Source organism: Patagioenas fasciata, chromosome 9 (assembly GCF_037038585.1).
Source record: "Patagioenas fasciata isolate bPatFas1 chromosome 9, bPatFas1.hap1, whole genome shotgun sequence".
NCBI lineage: Eukaryota > Metazoa > Chordata > Aves > Columbiformes > Columbidae > Patagioenas > Patagioenas fasciata.
This window is the reverse complement of record NC_092528.1, coordinates 7,778,949-7,806,216: the sequence shown is the minus strand read 5'-3', so window position 1 is coordinate 7,806,216 and position 27,268 is coordinate 7,778,949. Positions and strand designations below refer to the sequence as shown.

The 27,268-nt window shown below is 41.5% G+C and overlaps 1 protein-coding gene across 6 annotated transcripts in view; it reads right to left on the bottom strand.

Annotated features, from left to right (window-relative positions):
• The window catches only part of DGKD (diacylglycerol kinase delta), a 60,047-nt gene that overhangs the window by 28,591 nt on the left and 4,188 nt on the right, over positions 1-27,268 (bottom strand). For 3 of the 6 annotated variants that reach the window (XM_065844371.2, XM_071812407.1, XM_065844370.2), the window contains exons 2-4: positions 15,849-15,959; positions 15,078-15,158; positions 608-712 (exon numbers count right to left, since the gene is read on the bottom strand). In XM_065844371.2, coding sequence (XP_065700443.2) covers positions 608-712; positions 15,078-15,158; positions 15,849-15,941 — 279 coding nt within the window. In that variant the 5' untranslated portion in view covers positions 15,942-15,959. Of the gene's footprint in view, positions 1-607; positions 713-10,354; positions 10,496-10,786; positions 10,995-15,077; positions 15,159-15,848; positions 15,960-18,717; positions 18,812-27,268 lie in introns of those variants that run through there. The other 3 variants (XM_065844372.2, XM_071812408.1, XM_065844373.2) reach the window with 3 other exon arrangements.

The window sequence follows — 27,268 nt, the reverse complement described above, 5'->3', positions numbered from 1 at the left end:
AGCCACACCTTCATTCCCGCTCCTGTGCTACCTCCCATCCTTGTCTCACTACAAGTGAAACGAACTGGAAAATTCGTCTGCTGGAGAACTGATCCTTCCTCATTTTTTTGTCAGGTACAGTTTTCAGGAAGATCAGTTCCCCAACCTGATTTATTGCATAGCAGAGGAATGCTTGTGCCAGCATAAGGGATGAGACAACAGGGAGAGAAGCATCAGAGTAGGGAAAAGACAATACACCTTCTTTTATTGGCAGTGCTGGTCTAATTAGGGCCCAAACAGCAAACAGATGCACTGAAGTGGGCAAAACACCAAGCAGAAAAAACATGAATCAGGACAGGGAGAATAACTGAAGAGTGAAAAGACAATGAGGAAGAGAATTGTATTTCAAAATCTACCCATAGTCTGGAAAGTGCTCTCAATGTTACCAAGGGAGAGTACAAAAAAACGCAAGCATTCTTTGCAGATTCAAATTTGGGATAGTTTATACAGAAGGCCTACCACTATACCCATTATAGTCAATAAAAATGACCTCCATTAACTTCACTGTTAGCTGACTCCGATCTCAAAACAAGCTGCTATTTAGGAGAGAAAGCACATTTCCTGTTACCTCAAAATGTTCACGGTTTTGTACAGTCTTCAGTGCTGCAATCCAATCTTCCATCTCTTTCCTGTTATCAGCACAAAGGATGAGTTTCCGACATGGAGTGATAATCTGAAGAGCGAGAGAAAATTAATAGTGTGTATTCTGGGTATGTCAGTGAGAGACAGCAAGAGAACATGTTATCACCAGTGTAGTCTATTGGAGCTATTTTCAGAAGTAGTGAGCCACATAACAGAGCAGAAGTGATTTGCACCATTCCACCGTGTTTCTCTTGCACAGTAACATACCTTAATTCCTTCATAAATGTACAGAACCACAGAGATATTAGCTGTCATTCCCAATAATGAACTGAGTGAAGAAAGCTTTCAAACAACAACAAAACACAAAACAAGCACAGAGCAGTAAAAGGTAAAATATTACACACGCAAAACTTACATAAGATTTTTAAAGTACTTGATGACTTTTAAAATTGGCAACAACATTAAAATATTTTGTTAACACCATAACGTACCAGTTTCTAGCGATTAATAAATTAGATAACATGCTCTGTAACATCGTACGAAAAACCTGTCTAGAGTCATAACAAGTGGGGAGGGAGAAGAGAAGAAATCAAACAAAACAAAAAATCTAGAAGAGAAATCACTGTATTCCGAACCCTCATGTTTCCTGAGGGTTTGTCCTACATTATTACATAAAAGACATTCCACCATATGTTCCACTGGCAGCTTGAGGCTGTGATGACTTTGCCCTCCTCTAAAAATACTCTCCTCAGTGTGTTTCTCCCCTGGGCTAACTTCCATGCATTAGCTGCCCTGTGTTAAACAAAGAGTTTGGTGTTCTAACAAACCAGCAGAAGACGGAATGCAGACAGGTCTCCCTGTAGCCTGCCACCAATGTTCTCTCCTTTCGTCAGATGGCGGCAGCAGAGAGAAATAAAAGCTCCCAGCTCTTCAAAGGACCATGTCTGCTGTCCATAGGGTTCCCCATTCAGCTGGGGTGCAGACTGGGCTATAAATCAACATTTATTCTTCCAGAGACAAAAATCTTTCTTCCCCACACTGTAGTTATCTTATTGCCTCCCTGTGCACACCTCTGTACTGATTTCCATCCAACTGACTTCTTAAATTAGACTGATATTGAAGTGTTTGCAAGATCTGGATTTAAGAAAAGCCGCATTAATTATAAGGATCATTAACAAAAATCAAAAGGCTCCCCTTTATGTCAATTGTAAAAACTTCCAGCAGCCCAAACCCTCCTGTGCCCCCTCTACATTTTGTACATGAAAAAAATTGTCTACATCATCTGGTTTTGCAGCAAATTGCACCCTAACATCTGAAGTAATGAGTTTAAACAAACTAGGATTGTGTCCGGTTCATGGCATTCATGTGGCTCTTGCAAGCAAGCAACTGAAGTTTTGTTAAGAAACAGCAAAAAATCCACACACATCCCCCCAATACATAACCCCTGTTAATTACAGTTTTCCAGACTGTTTCTCACTAGTCTCATTATCATTCATAAAACTGATGAAGAATAAAACCCTCTGAAGTTGAACATCAAACTTTTAGCTGACCTTAAAGTGCCTCAGAGCATTCACTAAGAAATGTGCATGTAATGTCAACAAAAAAGATAGACCTGTAAATTTCTGGGTTTTTTTTAAGCCCTTCAATTTTCAAAATACATTTATCTCCATAGGACAGACTGTAGCATTCACGTGCAATAATGCCAATTCTACCCATGTCAGCATTACCAATCCCTAGAACTGGGTGCTACAGACACATTAAGCAGGCAATGAATGGAGTCTAATACTTTTTCAAAGCAGGGCCATTCATATAAGAAACCCAGTTTTGGCATGGAGCATTCTATCTTGGACAAAATTACCTGATCTGTATCAGTTGTAAGCAAACAGAAATAAATATTTACAAATTTTTAAAAATAAAACTTTGAATAATTCCTTTCCTCTTCCCTGACTTTTCCTTTAAACAATTCCAGCTCTAGGAAAATTTATTCCCAAAGAAGGTAATCCCAGGAATCTTTCTTTTTCATTAGGAAAGTGGAAAATGGGGCCGTTAACTATATTTCCATCAAAAACTCTGCCATGCAAGAATGCCCACCCAAGAGAAACCTTTCACAGAACATGAAACACTACTGCAAAAATCAGCATGAAGTTAGGGAAGAGTGAGCAGCACTTCTGGAGCCCAGCTAAGAGGAAGCAGTTTTCTCGCTCAAAGTAACACCAAGTTCAAATAATTTGTTCAAGCAGCGCAAAGCCCCCCACTTTTTTTTCTGGTGGTAAAGCCAAGAACATCTATAATTGTATATGTACAACAGTACCCTATATAAAGACCAAATATCCTAGGACAAAGCATCCAAGGAACTTTCATTGGTTTGAAACCAGCCAGTTTACATAAGGAACCACCAGTTCATTCAACAAGCCACCAGCACGCCCTTGGGCAGTGGGGAAAATTAATTTAAAACAGTTGCTAAAATGAATTTATTATCATCACAATCCCATTTCGGAACACTCCAGTGCTCTTTCCCAATTTTTCTTTTTTTAAAAAAAAAAAATCAAAAAGGTAAATGCAAAGTACATAGTATAATTTTTAAATCACCTTGGAAGACATGAAATTTAAAACATTGGTATAAAATACAGAAACACAGACACAGACACAGACAATTAACTTCTGAGGCTACTGACTTCCTGGATCACTGGAGAGACTGCCCAATATACAAAACCACTAATTCCTGAAGTCACCTACTGCATCATCTTAAAAATCCCCACATTCAGTGTTGGACAATCCTCTGTTCAAAGAACAAAGTTAAAGTTCATAAGACAAAACGACAAATAAAGAGATCCAGAAGATTTTCATACTTGAATCATCCAGACAAAGTCACAGAATTAAAATAAAGGATCTGTTGTGTAACTACAAAACTGCAAATAAAGTGCAATTTTGTGCGAGACAAATTTAAGAAGAGCATTTCCCATTAGTCAGTTCTAAAGCAACATCTGCATTGGGATTTAATGGTGTCATCAGAGATGAAAAACCAAAGAATACAATCTCAACCCTCACTCCTGTTCTAAGGAGGACAGATCGGGACAATTCAGGCTTCACTGCGAAGGACAGATAAGATTTTATTGTAACTGGTGTAACAGTTCTTCGGGGAAATTAAGAAACCAGACAAACCTGTTTTTCTGATTAACATACAGCGGTGTTACAGTTAAATATTTTAATGAGGATAATTGGGAATCCAGAAACATGTAAATAGGGACACTTCCTTCCCAGAGCAGTGTCTTTCACACAGCCTCACACAGTCGACACCGGGCACCTGTAAGCGTGTTCACTGCAGGCAGCTGCTGGTGTGCAACAGGCACATCACAACACCTCCTCCACAAGGGCAGAGCTGAGATCAATAAAAACACGCTCTAACTCATGTGGAAAGGAAAACCATCATCCTGCCGCTTTTACCTCCTCCTGCCTGAGCTGGTAATTTCAGCTCCGGACACCCCCCTGGTGAAGGATGCTAACTGAAGGAGAAAGGCTATCACATACACTGGGCTGGCTAAACGAGACCGATGATCACTCTAACAACTCACACACATACACACACACACAAAAATCCTGTCATCTCCAAAAGAAGCCACAGCAATCCTCCCCCTGAAAAGCTGTTCTTTCCGAGCCAGGGAGTCCAGGGCGTTTGCTCTCAGCTGCAGCCACGCCGAGCCAATGCCCTGGAACGCGAGGCTTGGCTATCCCTTGGTTATCCCTGTTGGCAAATGTGGCTAGAAACCAGCACAGTCCAGCTATTTTTTTATGTTCCAGCTTTTGACTAACATCCTGGAACAGTATATTCCACAGGATGACGACGCACTAGGTGAAGCAGCATTTCCTTTTATTTGTTCTAAATTTACAAAGCAGTAATGTCATCCAGTGACCTCTTGTTCTCATATAAATGGAGAGCAAAAAAACAACGACCCAATTGCTTTTTACTTAGGATGGGGGCTGCCCTATTAGGAGTTAAAAAAAACCACAATAAAAGTTTTAAGATTTATTTATAATCTCATACATTTTTGGCCTGTTTGGGGATTGGCAGAACTGTGAGTGTTCCCACCCTGAAACAGCTCAGAATTTTATCTAGATATGAGCAATTACGTAAATTAAAAGTGCTTGTTCTTCCTAAAAAGGCAATATTACTTTTTTTTTTTTTTTTTAAATCCTAAATGCTATTGAACTTTTGGGTGAGGTTCTTTAGATTTCACTCCTTGGTAGGAACTGGATGCCCACATACCCATGTGCTCAGAGCTCACTGCACGGTGACTTTACTGAGACCTAATACGGACCAGCAAAAAAGCTCAACAACACCTCTGGGGGAAAAAGCTGCCAATCCCTCTAATCAGCCCTGAAAAGCTATTAGGAGAGCTGGGAATGGCAGGAAGGCTTAAAGACATTTCAAACCAGGACGCAGCTTCATTTACAAACTCCTCAAGGCATATGAAACCCCAGAAATATCTTTTGTGGCAATTACGGTGACAATCACCTACTTATCAAGTCACCTTTCTGCAGGCAGTTGCGAGCCCTCTGTGCAGATGAGCCATTTCAAGTCAATCAGAGAAACTCTCAATTTTCAAGCTTGCTTACTCTAAACCTAAAAAAATCTACATCTAAAAAAAGCCATGCCTTCACTGGCTGATTTCTGCAAATACTGATGCTCCCCTGACACTTCTCCAAAATTGAGCTTCATCTCCACTGCCTCCTCCTCACAGCACATGCCCTCTTACCAGCTGTTAACCCCTACCCCTTACGCTGACCCACACTCTCCTGTCCAAAACTAACACCAGTTTACTGACTTTTCAAATCAGGCCAGCTGGCAAACAACAGAGACAACCAAAGAAAATTTCTCATTTCACATTCTAAAAATGGACTGGATGTCCCTGGATGTCCTTCTCTAATGAACAGCTGTGAATAATCGGATCAGAAAGGCAGTCCAAAAAAGACTCCTTATATTAGACCAAATTTTAAATGGATATCTGCTACACTTCACCCTTTGGTGTTTTGCTGTACTAAGCAATCTCCCTCCACCAAACAGCGTAAAATTCATTCTCTGTTCTTGCTGCCATCAAAGGCAACTTTATCATCTCTGCTCACTTCCTCCTTCAGCATTTTCTGGCTGCCCAGAAACTTCTCAGCAAAAAAGTGACAGCCTGGACAAACATGTGTTGGGACTGTTTGTTATCAGAGTAGATCTGGCAAGCTTCATGACCACAAAAGATGGCAAAACAAGTTAAAGATCACACTGGCCCAATCACAGAGCTGGCTGAAGAAATACTGCGGGGAGAGACGGGGTGAGGGGGGACATACAACTTTGCTAAATATAGTTTTTCTGATGTGACACATTTCTCGGAGTGGCCAAAAGCGAGGGTATGAGAACACCTGCTCATTCTGACTGCTTCCTTTTACTCACATCCTGTCCAAATATAGTCTAATGTTCAAAGGTGCTACTCACAAACCCCCCAAAGAGATCCCAGACTATTCCAAATAGTTGATGACTTGGGTAGAGGGAAAGCAGGAACTTCTGCAGCTCAAAAGACCTAGTAACTGCAACTAGAAAAAAATGAAATAGCTGTGAGAACAGTGCTGGTGCAGGCAAAACCTTCAGCATGACCACATATGGCAAAGGCAGGAAAACGTCCATCACCTGCAGCTAACTGCTACATCTGCTTTTGTATAGAGGAGTGAGCTCTGGGCATCCTGTGAACCCAAAAACTCAGAAAGGAAAACCGGGTGAGATTGTAACAGGGACCCAGCCCTTTAATCCACTTCAGCTCCTGTTTCAGCAACAGCGGTAGTGAAATGCACACTGGTGTACTTTAAAGCACCTTGCCCGTGTTCCTTAATAAGATTCACAAACCAGCAAAGTCACTTTGTCTTTCAAACATGACTGCTGAACTCACAGAGGGCAAAAACGATTAAGGTTAAAAGATGACTGTGAAAAACGGAGAAGAAAGGAAAATCAAAGCATGAGTTTCAGACTCAAACGAGTCTTTTACACTTAAAATCTTAAAAGCCTGTCTCATTGATGCCAGCTGCTGCAACAATCTGGAGCTCAGCATCAGGCCAGCAAAGCCTTAAACCGCAAGTCAGCATGACTTTAGTAGGTCTCTAAAGTTTGGAACACAGAAATACAAATGGGGGGCTGAGGCTTGCCTTCGTCCACAGACAACATCCCCTTTCGATTTGCAATTCAGCTTTCACCTAGTTTTGCCCACAAATTCAGTCCAGTTAACTCACTGCTGAGTCTCTCTCCTCAAAACCTGGATGCTACTCTGAAGAGCAAAAGAAAAGGAAGTTTTTCAGAGGACACTGGAGAAATGTACCAGTTTCATTTTTTATATAGTTCAGGATCTTTTTTTCCTGCTAAAATGACCATCTTCCTCCTATGGAAACTCTCCACCAAATAAAACAAGTCATTAATGTTCTTATAGTTGTGCCAAATTCTGTCTTTTCTTTTTTTTTTCTTTTTCCTCAGTACCGATAACAAGATTTTCCTCAAAACCTTAAGTGCACAAATCTCTGTTCACACTATACTGGGTATTTTATCCCCAACTTCCACATGGCTGTTTTATCTTATTTTTCAATATGTAAAATTTATAACATCTCAGTTCCATAGGAAAGCAGGTACAACACGTGGTGTGGTCTCTTCAGGACCATTTTTACATGATTAGGTTCATTCACCTTGGCACCTGGTCTGCCAAGGGGTCGCACATTACATCTTGTCTGAGCGCTGGCACTCACCACCGCTACGCTGTGCCTTAAGATCAAGTTCAACTCCTGGTGACCCTCCATCTGCGCTTTCTCCCAGTCCCTATCTTCCCCAATGCTGCAGCAGGAAAGCAGGCCAGACAGAGTGTTCCCTGGGAAAATGATCATCCCTCATACCAGGGTCACATTCCTACATGCTGCTGGAAACTCTATTCCTAAACAAGGCACATTCCTGTTCTTGGCAATTGGTAAGAGGAGCACAGACAACGAGAGGATTTTGAGACGTTTTCAACAGCTTAATGGCTGTGGATTTTGAGACGTTGGCAACAGCTTAATGGCTGTCAAAACCCGGAGCATGCAAGATGGTCACTACTACTGTTAGCAGGTAGGAAATGCAGACAATCCTGGTAATTTGTGCCTATTAGTCACTTGAGATCTACATGAATGGAGCAGCACCAAAGGGGAACCAGCAGGGCTGCCATGCCAGTGCCAGAGCATCTTAGCACAGCTCTGTCATCCACCCACCCTCCACCTCATGCAGCAGATGCACACATGCATCACTTCATCCGTTTTCCAAAGGACACAGTCCTGCCAGGAAAAGAGTTCTCCAACAGAACAACACTGTTCAGAGAGAGCTGCACATTTGAGAAGGTAAAGGATATTTCAGAGTAACCTTTCTATTCACTCAAACAGAAGCAAAACCATGAACAGAGGGGCAGGTCAACGTTCCCCAGTGGTAGAGCTGCTGTCTCAGTGGGATCATACATATCAAGGCTAGCAGCTAATAAATCACAGGATTGAGCAATAAAAGTCCTTGTCCACGGTAGGAAAATGACCTGTTACTGACAGCTTATTGTTAGTAACAGCTCCTCACATTCCCCTAACCTTAGCTGCATTGAAAATAGGCTAGTAGCTATAACAGCACAAAAGGAAATGAACAGCTTTCAACAGCCTGATGAACCCACCAGCTTTCCACACTGGGTCACCAGGCAAAGACTATGCCTGTTTTACACATCGCAACAGCGAAACCTCACAAGCACCACAACCATCACAAGCACCACAACCATCACAAGCACCACAACCATCACAAGCACCACAACCAGGAAGACCTCATTCCTGCAAATACTATTAGCAAGCCCTTCCCTGCCTGTCAAAATGACCACAGCAAAGATGTACATAAAAATAAGTCTTTCTCCCATATAAAACTAAACCCATCATGTTCTGAAATGTCCTGGTTGCCACAAGTTGTGCTGCCTTTTCGTCCTCACCTGAATGGGAGAGGAGATGCTGGAATGTGCAGCCTTGCCTGGGAATGTAGATAAAACACCAAACACAGCATGAAGGTTACAAAGAGCAAAGGGATTATCAAACAAAAGCTTTACTGTTCAGGCACAAGGGCAATAACAGACACTAATTTCAAAGCGGTAAACTTCCCGTCTAGGGAAAGAAAAGCTCTTCACAAACAGTTGCCTTCACTTTCAAGCTCTCTTATCTATCCTGTCTCACAGTAAAATTCATAAAGCTCAGTCTTGACCCCTTTCTCTTACAGTAGCTTCATCTTTCTTAAGAACTCCTACCATACATATTTGGGGGTCATTCTGTAACATACAGTACCAATTGCCAGACCTCTCCACCCGCAGCAACTTCTTCCAGACTCCAAAATTTTCTTCCACATTTATCCTCTTTTTGATGGCTCTTCTTCAGACTTTTCCTTCTTTTCTACAAGCAGACTAATAACCAGCTCCTGCAGGAGACTGGAGTAAGTCTTAAAAATCCTTGATATGAAAGGATTTTAAATGCTTATTTTCACTGACTAACAGTGACTCATAATGGTCTGTTTACCAAAAGGCCTTTTCTCAATCAGAAAAAACTGCACTCAAGTCTGGATTACAAACTACTAAAATAGCAAACTATTTTGAAACTGCAGCGGTTCTGACAGGAAATGGGGAGCAAACTGCACTTAATGAAGGGAGGGGGGAAAACCAGCCGAGCAATCCTGGACATGGCAATTCATGGCTCCACTCATATTTTCAGTTGCTTCTAAAGGAAATTCTGACAGCTGCCAATATAAACAGAGTAAGAGCACTAGCAGAGTGTACAGTTCCTCAACGTGTACACACATGGGTGTGGAAGAGACAACAACCCCCAGCAAAGCCTGACTTACAAATGTGCACTCTAATTTTGGCCAATTTAGAGAAGAGACTTTAAAAAGCAAGGGGTAAGAACCATGCCTTTCACGAGACCCTCTTTCTAATCTTCCCCTTCCCCAAATCTTAACAAGGCAATCCACAGCTGTGTATGAAGGAGCAGCCCAAGCTCCAAGTCCAAGTCTGACTTTATACAAACAGCTCGTAACAAAAGTTCTTATATTCTCTCTCCTCATAAAAATAAGTCACATGCTCTTTCTCGAAGCTTGTATTTCAAACCAGCACAAGTAACCTCTGATCTGAGCTCCTCTTGTTCCAACAGTGCCTTACAGACACTCAGCTCCTGCGCTCGACACGAGCAGCAGACTTGCTGCCTGACATGTAGCTTCAGCAGTTTTATTCACTCTTTCAAAACCAAACACTTCAGAGAAGGCTCCACTGCCTGCTCTGCTAAAAAGGATATACTTTCACATTAAAAGCACTAATACAAAAAATTTAACTTGACACAAAATCACAGAAAAGACAAATGTACTTTCACTCCACTGTGAAATGAATCTGCAGACATCAACAACATATTCTCACAATGAGGAAACACCCTCAGCACTTTCACCTTTTATTAAAGTTCAATAACTTTGCCCTGTGTTTTTAGGAAAGGTTAACTACCCCAAAAATGAAGATTCATGCTATTTCTCCACAGCATCAACAAGCCCTGGGACAACACGACAAAAATACACAGTCTGAAGGAGATCAGACAGTCACATAAAATTGCACAGGACAGAAACTGGCACCTTTGCTGCTGAACACAGACAGCACTTAGTAACAAGGAGGTAGTAACAGAAAATGTAGCACACCTCAGAGTTTCATAGGGCTGGAGAACGACATCCATGCTGCTTCCCAGAGACGACAACATGCTCTTTCTTGTTCAGGTGCACCAGCAATTCCCTGTTCTTCAACCTACCACAACCACTGTTGCCTCCAGACACGCAAGTGCTCTGAAAGAGAGGTATTACTCTAATCTCAACACTTCCTCTCTCCTGTGACATTGGTCGGGGTGAATCATCAGTTAATCAACAGCAGTTCTTAACTGAGGGGTGCAGTATTTCCAACAGCACATTCCCCTTTAACCCTGATTCTGGAGAACTTATCTACATAAATCCACGCAGGAGAGAACACCTGAACAGCAGGAACTTGAAGCAAAAGAACCTGACATCCTGATGATCTACTACACTGGCACAGGTGCCAATTTTCTCAGGGCTCAGTCCAGAAAACTCGGACTTTCTTACCTTTCACGTTCAATCTTCCTCTAAGCTAGTGTCCAGAGCAGCCTACTCCCTCAGGAAAAAAACTAAACAGATTGCTTGACATGCAATTAATAAGATTAGTCTCCTCTGTGGTCAGCCTTTCTGAGCTATGTTCCACTTGCCACAAGCTTGATTAGTTGTCTGCTTAAGGAGGAGCTGGGATAAGTTTCCTTCTGACGGCAGTGGAGCGGCAGGCACTGACTGTAATAATATGCTGTTTCCTGTCTGTGGCTGGGCTGAGAGGTACTTCCCAACAAAAAAGGGTTTACAGGAGCTCAGAAGTTCAAGCTCCACCTCTTCCAGTGAAGAGCCTTTAACTACAGACAGGAGACAACAGCATGGCTCCTGGCACTCAACAACGTGCTCTGACTGAGCTTCACTTCCACTAAAGCATCAGAAAGAAGAAATCAAACCACCCACATCTTCAACAGAGAGGAGCTTTCTCCTCTGGGATCTCAAAGGTCTGAATAAGAAAGTGAATGTTGTAATCTATGTTACATGAATGAGGGTGAAAGTCCACAAATGAAAAATCTTCACAAAATCACCATCTAAGAATCATATTGAAACACAATATAGGTACCTGGAAAGACCTCATGTCCTTCCTAAGGCCTGTCCTGTTGATGAGAGGTGGGGTTTTTTTAGTATTAAACAACACATATTTTAGATTTTTTTTTCTTCTTTAGCTTTATACAAATCCTGCACAAGGCAGGAACGGGTCAATGAACTGATAAGGACTCACTGCTATCAGCTATGTCAATTGCATTGAAGGTGGGGTTTTTTTAGTATTAAAGAACACATATTTTAGATTTTTTTTTTCTTCTTTAGCTTTATACAAATCCTGCACAAGGCAGGAACGGGTCAATGAACTGATAAGGACTCACTGCTATCAGCTATGTCAATTGCATTGAAGGCATCAGGTTTAATTCAGCTGGCAGTTTCTAGAAAAGAGCTGACCTTAGCCAACACACCAAACTGAGGAGTAAGAATTTGTTCACCACACAAACATTTACAAAAACAGGCATAAGGAGACAACCCAACGTCCTTTCAAAGACACTCGGGATAGCTGTGGTAGAAAAGTGTTGGTCTGAACAACAGAGTGACTGGTGTCCCCCCAAACCTTACAGGCTTCATATGGGAGAATGAGCATGCTGGATGGTTCAGGTCCATGGCACAGGTAAAACAGTTACTCTGAAAGAAGTATCTCTTGGCACGATCTAGAGAAAAAACTATTCCAGGTTCAAACTGTGGAACTCATGCTCATCACGTATTTTGTTTTAATGCTCCTGGAGCAACTGCAGGCTAATGCATTAGACAGGCACAACAACCAATTAAGTTACTGTGAAATTACACCATCCAAGAAAAAAACTGCTCGTGGAAACGGCTGAAGTCTCACTGGGAAGACCCAATGTTCACAGTGTGATCCCAATCTACTTTTGAGAATCACGAATGGTTTTGAGAGTATAGCTGGGAAAGCTCTACTCAGAAGCCAGGGTCAGGCTTTGACCTCACCCATCCAATTCTGTTGATCTCTATTTCATAAGGAGTACAAATGCAGACACACGCTGGTGGCAAGAATCCAAGCAAAAAGATGACCACCCTCTTTGAAATAAATGGGTCTGAAGAACCAGAACAACATGGTTATCTTTGAGTTTGTACCACAGCAGATCCTCCCTAAGGTCCAGTGGAAGACAGCAGACCTAGGAAAACCCACTGGTGAGAGATCTACACACGAGGTACTATGGGATCATAAATGGAAAGAACCAGTCACTTACAGCCCAGACATCCCGAAAGAATTTACCCTGTAGACATACGACTTAGAAGGACAGAGATGGTAGAGATCTGACAGAACTAGCAAATATTATATCTACAGTCCTCCTGAAAAAAAGGAGGCCTGGCATGGGGCTGCTGTATTTGTTCCCAGAGGCTTCCTGCTGAATAACTGCAGCCACACTACCTGACTTAAAGGAACGATAGTTAAACATAAAGCTTTTCCTTACACCTCTCAGGGGATGAAGCTGTACAACATCTTAATCCAAAGACGTCCCTAGGCACACGCTTCCGGCCTGTTCTGTAGTCACATATCCATTAACTCTGGGTAGCAGTCCTGAAAACTGTAACCATTGCAAACAGGATTCACTCCTTGAAGAAATCTATGCAAGACCAACCAAGTAAACAACAGTGCAACCCATATTACTATGCTATTCTTTAGAGGAAGAAGTCTGTGTCTCAATACTCTCTTTTCTCTCTCTCCTGTCTTTTGACAGCAAACAAATTAGCTGACAGACTTATGTCCCATGTAAAAGGTTCACTGGCAGTTACATTTTTTAACCCTATTCCTCTATTTATGCAACATAACCTTGCTAGCTCCATGCTCTGTTTTTCTTCTCTCATGGTGCTGCCTCGGCATGCTCCTCACTGCCCTTTCACCAGTTTCTCCTCTGGTCACCCCTTATTACGTCTTTGTTTTGGATCCACATTGCTCCTAAGTGGTTTATTTAGTGTTTTTGTTTCCCACCTCCTTTGTTAGTACCTTAGGAATGTCATTCACAACCTGACCTGCAGAATCTATCCATTAGGGAGTACAGATGCCTGGACAGAGGATGAGTTTCCTCAGAAAGACACCACTCATTCATAAATACAAAACTACCAGTTCTCCATTGAAGAAAACATAGAAACAAAAAGAAAGTCAGAACATCTAAAACTCCAGAATATCTGCTATACAAAACTAAACATTGGATGTTTCCAGCTTAGGATAAAAACACAATAGTGAGATCACTGATTTGAAACAGAGAAAAAATTGCATCAAAGAACTCTGAATTTTAGGAAGGAACTGAGCTGGGGAGATACAGGGGAAAATAGAGCTCTCAGAGAAAACCAAGAGAAAATGGCAAGACTGCAAGGAATCCAAAGCACTGACGGCAGTGATGTGGCAGACCAAAGAGCAGCAAGACCTGTCAACCTTCTGATTGTCTAATATTTTTATAGCTCATGGTAAACCATAGTCAAACCCCTCTGTAAGCTGTGATAGACAGATCAGACAAAAATTAAAAGGAGAGATGCTTTCCTGAAGTTTACCTGAACCCCATGACACAGTGATCAGCTGCAGACGGTGCAAACTGTATCTGATATTTGAGTGTCAAAGTAATCCTATACTTTTCAACCCCTAGGGAAGGTAGAGACAGGCAGAGCCTGATACCACAGTCATGGAAGTAACTTGTCACTGTCAGATGCAGATGGGGCAATCTGAGAGAACAAACACACTAATTCCGCCTGTCCTGATATCTACTGTCTCTGATGGAGATTAGATCTCTCCCAACTATAACAATAAGCAAAACACTAACAGTACATTCGCTTACCTGACAAATCAGTCTTTATTTACATATGGGATAACTGAAGCAACACCCAAGAGAAAATGCTTTATTAAAAGGTAAATAACTTCACATTCCTCAAAATGTATCCCCTATTGAAATCACTGCACAACCCTTCCCTCTATGCACACACACTGACATCTGATACCAATTATTTACTGTCAGACCCAGACGGACCTCCTACTTGTCCAGTTATCAATAGAGAAAGTATTTTCAAATTTTTGAGACAGCACTGGGGTTTCATCTGGCCATAGGGTGGATCCCGTAGCTGCTCAGGCAAAGCAAAAAGCTCCAGCTACATCACAGAAACCACCTTCAATAGAATTGAAAGTGGTGGGTCATCACTGCTGCACAGCAAGGCACATTGCTCAGTCACCATCCTGCAGAATCAGCTCCCTCCCTCCACCCGATCGCTCCCCTCTTCACCTTGCCACTATATATAGTCTGCATATATAAACATACATACAGCCACACACAAATGAATTCAGAGTAGAAGTTTACATATTTTAAGGCCCAAAGGGAAAAATAAATTCCTTTAGCAAAGTCTCCAGCATAAACACCAACATCACCCCTAACACCCTCAGCAGAACAAATTTTTCTGTCCCCTTGTGTAAATGGATTCTATCAAACCCTCCCAGCTTATCAGAAAGAAAATCCCTAAATGCAAAGTTTTATCACTATACATAGTAATGCAAGGAATTTCCCATGTGCACAGAGATGAGTTATGACTACTGTGAGGAAAAAGAAGTTTATGATTTTTCTTTCTTTTTTTTTTTTAATTTTTTTTTTTTTAGTGAAAAAGGCTGTGAAGACTGTTCACATGTTTCACATGTTTTACCTCTGCAAAAGAGAAGGGATGTAGGGGAAAGACTCAAGAATAGAAAATAATGAAAAAAAAATCCTACCGTGAAGCTGTTGTTGACATTCTTAGTGCTAGATTCTGCCACACTGGCATCTGTCAGATCCACCTCATCAAAGATAATGGACTGTAAAGAAAAAATTCAAAAATCCAGTGAGTCAGTGAATCCAATGCAGATGCAGCAGACCTGAAGGTACGTGCCTGTCTGCCTGCCTAGCACACTCCATCACAGCCTTTCATGATCTCAAGGAAAGGTCCAGTACCAACAACATGAATGACTCCAAAGTCTTGCTCCATACAGTGGTGTTCATTCTTGCCTGTCTTCAGTCAGTGAACACGATGACTTTCTTTTTATTAAGGGATTATTTTTAAATGTAGGCTTTGTTTCTTTAAAAGCAGACAGATTTATATCTAGATGACTGTCAATGTACTAAACCAGATGTACGGCAGCTCTGATTTGATAAATACTAGCCTTGCTTATCTCCTCGATTTCCTCTTTTCATTCACATTTTCCCCCTTGTTTTTCAGTTTCTATTGATTCAGAGCCCATTCCCTACTAAAATGCAACACGGGGGAAAAAATGTGGAAAAATCAGTATCACAGGTTCACATAATGCTTTCCTTAAAAACCAAGGATTTCCAAGTGTGAAATAAAACACAGGGATCCTCTAGTCGCTACAAAACCTAAAGACAGGTGCTTTCAGAGCACATGCTCTTTTCTCTAGCAAGGCTTGTCCTCTCACAGACACCCATCTGCCTCCAAATGCTCCACCACTGACTTTCTACCCTTGGACTTACATGTATTGTCAAGACCTTACCTTAGCAGTTTTTGCATAGTAGAGCGTTCGTCCTCGCAGCTTAAAATATCGTCTCTTCCAGCGCTGGAAGGAGCTGGTTTGTTTCATGAGCATCCCCTCTTTTATGATAGTCTACAAAACAAGGAGGGGAGGGGGTGAAGCATACATTTTACTTACAGGCATCTTTTATGTTCTTCCACTATATACCCGTACCAAAAATGACTGGAGTTTGAGATCAATAATCTTAGTGCCCTCTGCTGGAAGCGCTTAACAAATTCGTTCAACATAAGCAAGCAAATTTAACTAGATTAAAACTGTCACAACACATAATCCACACTGGGCTGTGGTTTTATCCTTGTCTCCAGCGCTATCATGATACCAAAAAAGATAAATAACTTATGGCTGAATGAGCATTTCAAAGTCTAACAATGACTCAGGGAGCACAACAGTTAAACTCACTGAGGTCAGATTTCAGTCATGGATAATTGTGAGTTTCATTTAATTGGCATTAGATGACAAGCACATACACACCACAGTGTATCTGCCCCTATCTCCAGTTCTGCCTTGCAAAATTATCAGCATCTACCTAGCAGAGAGCTGGCAAACTGCAGGCCCACGGGGTGAAGAGTGAAACTGGAGCAAAGAAGGAGCTACATCCAACTTGAGCATTTGGTATTCTTCAGATAGTCTTGGCCCTGCCTCAGTACTCTCTGGCTGGCTGCCATTTCCCAGGGCTGCAGTGCCAAAACTGTCTACGCACACTGCCTTTTTTTTTCCTTTAACTGCTTTATAAGTAGATCGACATACCAGCATACGCAGTCACATATGCTCACTCACATACTAGGCATACGTAGGGGTATGTATTTAATCCACATGCACTTCATTCAGCTTTTTCAAATACATTTGATTCCTTCACTGAGGACAGATTTCAAATATCAACAGCTACATGAAAATAATCTCGAAAAATGCAGCTTAGAAAGACAAAGCCCCAAATTACTGACTGAAGGTATTGCCCAGGCACTGCAAACAGTGCTATGTCATGTCTCAGTACCATGAGAAACCTACTTCTCACCCCAAGAAACAGCCCCCAGGAACCCACTTCTTGCTGAGAGCCCAATGTGATAAACACACAGTTAAAACACAGGAAACAAATGGTCTGACGATCTTGTAAGACAGGTTATTCTGTATCTCGATGCCAGGAAAATGACACAGCTTTAACCTACCAGCCCTCTCTCAGGCTTGTAACAGAGTCAGGTCACCGATGACTATCAATTAATTTACGAACAGTGTTAAAGGTACACTGCCAGGCTACTACAGAGCACAAAATAAATACTCTTACTGATCCACAGGGTTTAGTTAGTTTTAGAAATCCTTTCCAGGGCATTAAACTTGCTTTTAAAATGCTATATATATTTCTAATGTGGGTCTTTCCTTTTTGAAACAGCTGCAGATTTTAATACTTTCCACACACACTAGCCCTTGCCAAGCTCAAAGTCTCCTCAAAAAGCCCTTGGAAAAATGCTGACTATAAGAAGAAACATCCGTCTGACACTACAAGCTTCTCTCTTACTGGATTGAGCCATCCTCAAACTGGCCCAAGAGATCGCAGTGCCTGGACCACCATGGTGATGCCTCTGCTCACAAATCGGCTGGGGAGGAACAGGCTACCACACACCCCAGATCTGGAAAAGAGTTGCTGGCCACAGGAGCCACTATATACCTTCCTCCACCATGCTGGAAAAATAAAAAGCTGTGAGCTCCCATCTACTCTGAAAGAGCTTTTCCAGGCATCCCCAAACACCACAGCATTTCCAGTGGAATGCAGAGAGATAATGAAAATGCACAATTAAAGACTAATTTCATATAAAAAAATGGCTGCGTCCCACATCAGCTCCCCACACCTCTGAGACATCTTGGCACCCATTTTCCACAAGTCACAGCAGGGACACAGCAGCAGGAATACACTTTAAGAAGCCAAAAGGCATCTGGGAGCGGCTTTAGGGTCCGGAAGTTAAACACAGTATAGTAATACCCAGAAACAAGATTTTAAACTAACTCAGAGCTGGTGCTATGAAACAAATCTGAAACTCAGCCATGATCTTAATCTGAAGCTTCAGTGTAAAAGAAAATGGAGTTTAAAGACTGACCCAGCAGTATCCCTTGCTGAAGTGGTCCCGAAGGTGAGCCCAGAGCTGAAGGCACTCACACGGAACCAGGAAAGGTACTTGTAGGCTCCTACTCTGCCACGAACTTTCTACAAGATCCCAGTAAAGCAATTTTCACTCAGCGTTTCTCCATCTGCCAAGGGGAACAAACAGCGCTACCCAACTCCATGGAGCCCTGATAGAATACATAAATATATATATGTGTGTGTGTGTGTGTGTCTATTCCATGAGGTACTTTAACCTTCAGCATCTGAGTATGAAAGAGAAATGTAAAGCAACAGCAGCTAAATTACCACGCTAAAGAAATCACACATTTCTGCAGTTCACTTTCTACAGGGAAGAAAATGGGAAAGTGGCAAGAGATTTTCCAGATTAAGACAGAAACTTGGAGTGATCTTTTGCATTCCTTGGACAAAACCACATATAATTAAAAAATGAGACAGAGAAAATAGCTACTGAACTCTGCAAAGCCCTAAACCGAAGTCAGAGAAAAATTTAAAATCCTGGGGAAGACTCCCAGGATGCAAAGCCTGGAGATATCAAGTAAGCCAAGAGCCAGACCAAAAAATAGCAACTTGCAGGAGGAGATTTCGGAGCTCTGTTGCTATGCTCATTCACAGATATGCCTAAACCGGGCTCAGCCAGAGCCCCACACTCCCCCAGCTCGCTAAGCGGCAATTCTGGCCACTCAACCTCCTGCCCAGCCCAGCAGAACAGTAACTCACAGCAAAACATCGTCTCTGCCTTCCCTCGGCTCCCACGGCTCCCGCCTGCCACGCTCGGCTCCCCTCACCTCGGCAGGGCTCACTCACCGCTGCACAAGATGCGCATTCCTCCATTCCTCTTTTAAACAGAACCCTTTTTTTTTTTTAACCAAAAGGCAACAATCCCAGAGGTCACCTTGCCCCTCCCTAAGTAGCAGTTTGTGTCATTTGCCAGCCTCTATCTATAGAAAACCTCACAGCTACATAACTCAGACATGAAAGGCCAGTGAGAAGCGAGCTCTCGCGTGCACGCTCTGCTCAGAGAAAGAAAACAAGCCTCTGGTTCAGAGCTGCCCATCTCTGCACGAGAGAGGCTCTTCTATTTATAGAACAGCTCAGAAAAGAGTTTGGTGGGTTTGGGCGGAAAGGGCTGCAGATAAGATCAAGATGACTTTATAAAATGATTCAGACATTGCTGCCTTTCTCCTCCTCTATTTTAATTTTACAGCCAAAGGACTTGCTACTTGCAGTGGAATGCAGCTCAAGAAAACTAGCTGGGGAAAGGACCTGACAACAAAGCGATATCAAATGAAATAAAAGGAGGGGGAGCCAAACAGTTATTTCTGCTCATCAACTTCTCTGTAGCTTTTTAAATTGAAGATCTACTCTGATCAGATTACTAGCCATGTAATTGATCAAGATAAAAGTGAAATTACTTCTCTCATAAAAAGAAAGGCAGGTAAATCTATTTTTAGTGTCACATATTGGATCCTATGAGAAAAGCTACTGCCATGAAAAACATCATGAGGTTTGATTACATGCATTCTATCAAGGATAAATATAAAAATTGTTTGTGATGGAACTATCCAGACTGCTTTCTATCCAGCTGAGCTTCTCTCCAGCATGGTGTCCTGTGGCACAGCACTCCATGGGCAAACAACGCTGCAAAAAAATGAAGTGTCTTCTTTGGTCAAGCCTAAAATGATGTGCTACTAGTTTCAACAGCGACCCCCTTTTATCATATTACAAGACAGTGTAATAAAGGTTACTGAACAACTGACAATATAAAGCAACACTGCTCTTAGCAGAGAGTCTTAAGCGTCTCTGCAAACATGATGAGACAGCTGAAAGGCAGGGCCTAGGAAATTTCTAGCATTTCACTATTTATCTTTGGCCTCGAAGAAAAGCAACTTCCTGCAGAAAAAAATTCAGTTCACAGTGAGCAATACACAACCCTCCCCCCAACTCATCCCCTTTTAAAACTTGACATTTATGAAGAGAAATAATACGTTCTCAGATTTCTTCTGTCAAAATGGGTACAGGGTTTAGGCGTAATCCTGAACTGCTGAAAGAAAAGTTTTGCCACTAACCTCAATGGGAACAGTTTCAAACAACTCAGAGGACTTAAATTAAGGACTTAAAATAGGAAGAGCCTTATGCCTTTGTGTTTCCCCTTCACATAGTCTCCCCTCATAAAAACAAGAAGCCAAATGATTAGTCGTAGTCATTCACAAAACCAACAAGATACTGTCATATTTTTTGCAGCATTACTTGTCTGAGGTGTCTCTTTATCCAGCAGCCCACATCAGGAAATCACAGCCAGCCTACATAGATGAAATGCTGTCTATACTGATAACATGACTGATTCTAGTAAAAAGTTACGAATGATCATGCCAGATTTCAGCTGCTTTCAGATTGCATCCCGTGTTCTCCTTCATATAATACTGCTCACTACGTCAAACACAGGAGTAGCCCATCTCTTCCTGAAGCTTAAGACTCTTGCCCCATTTGGAAGTAGGGTCCTTGATAAAACTGATTTCCTAATCTGGAAAACAAGAGCCTACCAGCCAGACTGAAGGCAACTATCAAGCGTACCCAGCTGTCAGGCTGGCAAGTGTCCTTTGGCACAGGGAGGCTCCAAATTGTGTTCGATATAGACAGAGGAAGAACAATGCAACCTATTTTACAGCTGAGATCATGACATATTCTTAGGGGCAGTTATTCAGTGCAGCATATCTGAAACAAGGATTTTGCTCCAGCAATACTTCTTTCCAATGCAGAAAAAAACTTCATACAAGGTAAAAGCAAAATAATTCAAAACTATCTCAACAGCAACTAAAGAATCCCAAATACCAAAGTCCTCAGCATCTGGATTTCTCTGTTTTCCATGTGTCTTCAGAATGTAAAAACTTCAGAGCACAGACTGTTTTTATTTGTATGTACTATAAAACTTTGAGCAGGGTGCTGAAGCCAAACGAGACATAACTGACTAAAGCAAGCACCAAATGCACAGAGAAGGAAATAACAAAATGAAAAAGCGTATGTGGAACTAACAGGCTATCTTTATATATGCTTACTAAGGAATTTTACAGGCAGCTGATCCCCAGGGACCAAGCAACCTCACCTAGTCACTGATTTTGGGTAAGCTGTGGGGAAAAAAGATGGGTGTAGATCTGCAGCCACTTGAACATGGCAAGATCGTCTTGCCACGCTAGGGCACATACAGATCTGGAGTGCTGTACCTTGCTGTAGGTAAAACAGCTTTAGTAGCTGGTTCCAGAACAGCTCTTTGTGGTCACACACACAGAACTAATAATTATTTAGAAATCAAATGAAATACAGTAACAAACTACAGGAATAAATCTAACCCACCCCGCAGAATAAGACAGGAAAGGTCAAAAGGCTGGGGGTTAACAAGCTAATCCGAGAGCAACATCCTTCCACCAGACAGTGGTCACACCCTGGAAATTAACTCCAGGAAGCTTGGAGGGGGGAAATCTGGATTAGTAGAGCAGTTCTAACTATGGGACACAGAGAGCTGTACAGATCTATATAGGACCACAAGGAATTTACAGGCTGTATAGTCCTTTTTGGGAATTCTACATTAAATGCATTTGGCTCTTGCAAAAGTGAAAATTTCATTAAGATTTCTTCCACTGCTATCAGAAGGACAAAACATTATGTGAACTCACTGCAACAAAAGGACTCCAGAAGATGGGAAAAATAAAAGTAAATCAGAGGTCAGCCACAGGAATCAAATGTCAAAATAGAAGCTAGGTCTGGGAGTCAATGATCCAGAAACAGAAGTCAAGCTCTCCACGGAAGAAGAGGGTACTGTCTAGGCTTTTAGTGTACATTGTTTAATACCACTTTGTTTTAATAACCTATGCTTTATAAACCAGGAAACACCCACGTCAGGTTACAGCACAGAACTCTATACAACCACATGGGAAAGCCTGCAAAATCTCCCCTAACAACCATCCTCCCAATCCTCCCTCTTTTCTAACCCTCCAGCTCTGCTGAATTAGCTGGACTCCGCAAGCCCAGCGACAGCCCAGGGGTGAGCTCAGCCGACAGCTCTTGGTACAGCCTCTCTACAACGACTGAAACAAGCAGAATACACAGCAGCATGCAGCAATCTGTAGCAGAGATACCACCGAAACAGGAAATGCAAGCTTATTCTCGGGACCAGCAGTGAAAAACAGGAGTTTGTATCAAATAAACTACTGGAACCACTTGAATTAGAATCTGCCTTGGCACAGATAAACACTTTATTCTTCATTAGTCAGTGCTGCAGCCAGTAAACAGGGAACAGGTTGTTGAACCAGCTTCTTTTCAATACCACGTTCAGCTGATATTATTGTCAATGATTCTCTTCTAAAAGGAACAAGCACTCTTAGACCTCAAGTGGATAAATTAACACGAAAAAACAAACCTGAAAGCATGCAGAAAGGTTGCATGAATATGAGAAAGGAAATAGAACATACCAGCATATCATCACACAGCTCCCTGGTAAAATGAGCTTGGTTAGAGAGCTACAAGCAAAGTACTTAAAATAGATTAATACTCTGGTCAGCTACTTAGAAGAGCGAATGAAAAACACACCAGTACACTCTGATTCAGGATGAGTTAGTAGCTGGACAACTCCTGGCACGCTAACTGTTTAAGCCCTCAGTATGCTTCCCATAGGCTCCAGGCATCCTTCCCAAACACATTTATCACAAGAATTGGGCACGAAGTTCAAGTCATCCCAGCAAACTGCAAGAAAGCTTGAAGATAAGGGCTCAGATTCATCCACAGAGACAACCAAAGCTACCTGAAAACTTTGGAATGGAATAAAATTTTAAAGGGTACTAATTAAGCATGAACTTTACCCATTTAAGGACAAACATGGAAATCATGCTGTTATTTTTTTTTTACCATCTTAAATTACATATACACAACTACATCCCTTCCTTAGGGCATTTTCCCCATACATTAAAAAAATGTCAGAACACATTACCTACTGTGAAACCTTCAGCTCTGAGATATCCCTGTCTCACAGCTACACATCGGCACCACAGAGTTCCCCATATTAACTTAGAAGCACAGCATCCTGCTGCTGAAATGCAGCAATATAACCTTGCTGCAAATCACAGCGTTGAATGCGAAACACTCTATCACTACAGCCTGTGTCACTAGAGCTTAAATAACACTCTATTCATTTAGAGAGAGCCAAGTTATTATCAAAAAGAACTGTTGCCCAGCTAAGCCCACCCATCCACTTCAGCAGCAAGTAGAATGACCCAGGCACTTACCATAGTGGCACGTCAGTGCCATTTGATATGAGTGTCAGGTTGGGAAGGCACGATCGGTGCTATTGCAAGAACAGCAAACGTAAGGGAAAGCACATCCAGAATACAGCTGCGGATCTCATCCTCACAATCATAACCACCCCATCCTTCCCATACTGCTAAATGTCATGGAGATCTTGGCCAAGTAGGAAGGAAAAGCCAGCAGAAAGTACTGGTACGAGAACTTCAGGACATGGGAAAGTGAAAGTTATACCTTGAGGAAGAAAACTGAATCCTTTGCCCTTGTGTTGAGGAGGCTGAGAGAACAACGCAGCTTCCTCCCACTGTGTCTGGATTCCCATCAACTCTGCTACTGAATTCTGCAAGGAGCCTTATTTGGTAGTGGCTGGTAGATGTGGGGCCAAATCCTGATCCTTTTACTCCAACTGGTATTCCACTGTTGAGAGCAGAAAGCAGCTTTTGGCCTTTGGCCATTTAATTAATACTTAAGGTATCTTAGAATTATTTTTATCTCATCTGTAACAATTGCCATTATCAGATTTTCCATATTTATGTATTAAACAATCTATGCTTTAAAGTTTTTTTTTCCTCATCCATTTAACATAGTTCTTAAAGATATTCCAAAGTTTTTAATTTGTTTTTCCATTTTCCCTGTTTTAACGTCCTGCAAATACCTTTGACCATGCCAAGACATCTCAATCAGCACCAGTAACAACAAGGAAGATTAGCACAGCCCTGAGAACACCGTTTTGTTAACTTTCAGCCAAACAGAACAGAAGGAGCTGGTGTGAGTTTCCCAGAACACTGATTTTTAATAAAACCTTACTGATAGATCTACATGTTATAAAAGAGTGCTCTGACCTGCCTCAGCAGAGAGCAGTTTGAAAACCAGGCAACACGCCCTCCCTATTTTATCAGCCACACTTCTGTCTTCCCCACGTGGAAAACTGAGGTGGTACCACCTCTCCTTGCTAGAATATTACATGGTTAAATCTACTAAAACTTGCAAGACTCGAATGCAATGTGCTTGATGCAAACATTATGTAAGCGAGACAGCGTTTCCTTTTTCAAAAAAAGCAAACCACAATACCTATCAGACGTGAAACTTTCCAACTTAGCAATGAGACTGTGAAGAAATAGATACTCCCTCTAAAACCCAAATGGAGTAATCACCTATCAGTTACCTAATTCAGCAGTACAATCTTTTAGCCAGGCAAGCTGTGTTTTTTCCTCTCTGGATGAAATGGAGAGCAGCAGGCTTTGGATCTCTGTGTAACTGCGTTTCTGCCCAGGTGTAACCCAGAGACAGCAGACAGCATTGTACCCTGTGGAAGCACAGGGATGGTTCCGCAGAGCTTATTGCTTCCCAGAGTGTTTTATATAAAAAGCAAGTAAGAAAGGTCCATGGAAGACGGCACCTGATGTGAATCACTGCTGCTGCCTCAGCGATTTGCCTGCCTGAAGCTGAGCTGTCCCTAGATAACTGTCATGCAGGGCTGCAGAACCACACAGAAGCAACTTCTTTCTTCAAAAGACACACAAATCCTTAGTGAAACAAGAAGCAATAACCGCTTAGTGGGGAAAAAGCAGGGAACTAATTGTTTAAGCAGAGAGTTAATAAAAAATCCTTTAAATAGTGGTTCGTGCATTTGAAACCTTGAAAAAACATGTTCTAAGAGGAAGATGCTTTTCACTTGGACATTATTTTGCCCTGAAATTTCCGATGCTGCTGTGATGCTGTGACGCTGTGACACTATCTTGTGCAAACCACAAGCTTTCAAGGAAACAGGGAATACAAAAACCTCTTTTTCTCTTCACCTCTGCTTTCTCTTAAGTATGCAGGTATATGTGCTATTTTAGAAAGAATCACATCGGATTTCTAATTAAAGAAGATAAAGTTATTTAGTGTCTTACATGGCATACTTAATTTTCTAATCAGGTCATCTGGAGACAGACCTTTTACAGTCTTCATTTATGGTTTTCCTTTACAATTCATTTACAAAAATGTAAAGTATCAATGATTTTTCTTTTTTTTTTTTTTTGGTAACAGCAGGTTTTGGGTAGAGGGAAATACTCTAAATATCGGTTTTATTTTATAAAAGAAAAAAACCTTTAACACCAATTTTATTTTGTCTCTTATTTAAGAGGACAATTACCAGCCTGGTGATGTACATTTTGGCTATGTGGTCTAAGTAAATCCTTGTTCTCAAAACATGCAGAAGTTTAACGTTAGCTCTTTAGTTCCTGGAACCTGAACTATAGTTAGAAGGAATGAGAAAAGCTACAAGTGTGTGTGGTTTTGTGCTTTGTTTTGGGGGTTTGTTAGGTTTTTTTTTTGTTTTTTTGTTTGGTTGGTTTTTTTTTTAAAGGAAGTAACAGCTGTTTCTTTCACATAGCATCCAAAACCCTCCAGCAGCGACGCAAACTTATAGTACACCAGTGGTAACACAGCGTTGGGAGGCTTCCCAAATTTTGTCAGAATGGATGAGCCTGAAGAGCACCCAAAACATAACATAGCTTGAACTAAGGGACAAAAACATTCTTACAGCCACGTACTGTGGCCCAAATTTCTACCTTTTTCCTTAGTGGTCAGAGAAGAAACTATTCCATTTGTGGTGTTAATCCAAGAAAATTCATGTCCTTAAACCCATGCTTGAGATGTTCAGCTTCAATTCAATCACAAGAACTTCTCTTTTGCAACAATTACCTCTCTTTTGAAGTGAAGAGTTTCCAGTTTCTACTTGGATTAAAGCACGAGCTACTAAAATTCACGACATGTGAAGTGCCTAAAATGTCTTCTTTTAGACACCCTGTTAGAAGGCAGTATAATAAAACCACATAGGCATTTCAATACGTTTTAGTGGAGCATGCCACAGACAGAACAAGAATTAAGCCATAAATTCCTGAAAATTCCCTCCTCATTTGTTGCACATTTCTTTTACATTGTGTCTTTACTGCAATGCATTGCTCCTTATCTAATACTTCTTTCAGTCTTTGTATCAAACTAACAAACTGCTCGGTTTCCTCACTGTAATTCCATCTGAGAAAACTTCAGAACTTTTGTCCTCCAAAAATAAAAATAACACTTCTTTACCTATAAAAAACACATTTTATGTATTAGGCAATACAAGATGAAACAAAATGAGATTTCTTCAGTTGCTCACGCTGATTACCACATGTTTGAGAACTCAGTCTGCTCTGGAAACCTGCACCAAAACGAGGAGAAACATGTTGCTTCCTCCTGTTTTTTCTTGCCTGTATGCTTCAGGGTGGCTCCCAGACCTCAAAGCTAGTAATCAGAAAGAGAATCACAACCTCTCATAGTGCAAAATTTATCTACACCACAGACTGCTACACAGCACACAAATCGGAAACTCGCGGGTTCAGATACAGAACAAAGTCTCTCCATCGCATCACAAAGCTTGGTACCAGTTAATCTCTCCTGCTTTTCATAGTATAAATTAACCTGGTACCTCTTTGCTACTGGAGCTAGACAGCTTCCAATATCCCAGAAAGTTTGGAGAGCTGCTCCATTGAAATATATACTGCAAAATTGTCTTTAAAAGTTGAAGGTGATGATAAATGGCTATAAAAACTACAATATTACAGAGAAAATGCTCATAAAAGCAAACAGAAGTTAGAACAAATTAGTCTAAACAAGAAGTCCTCCCAAGGACGCTGCTCAAATCCTGTCTGGTAAACAAACCAAGATCTCAACATACCAAAGTTGGCAAGCTGGAAATCACACCTAACTGCTGAACGAAATGAGAAGATGGGCGATTCACCCACTCTCATGCTTTCTGAGGTTTATTATGTGCCGCTTGCAATGAAAGGTCAAGTGCAAGGGAAGAAGTTGCTTTACTGGCAGAGCCCATAGAAGGTGCAGTGTTCCTCCATTTCACTCCCTCATCTCCCAAGATATATTAATATGTCTTCATCCAAGCCAGGTGACAACTGAGATGACATTACCACTTCAGCTGATTCCAGCTGATTCCTCA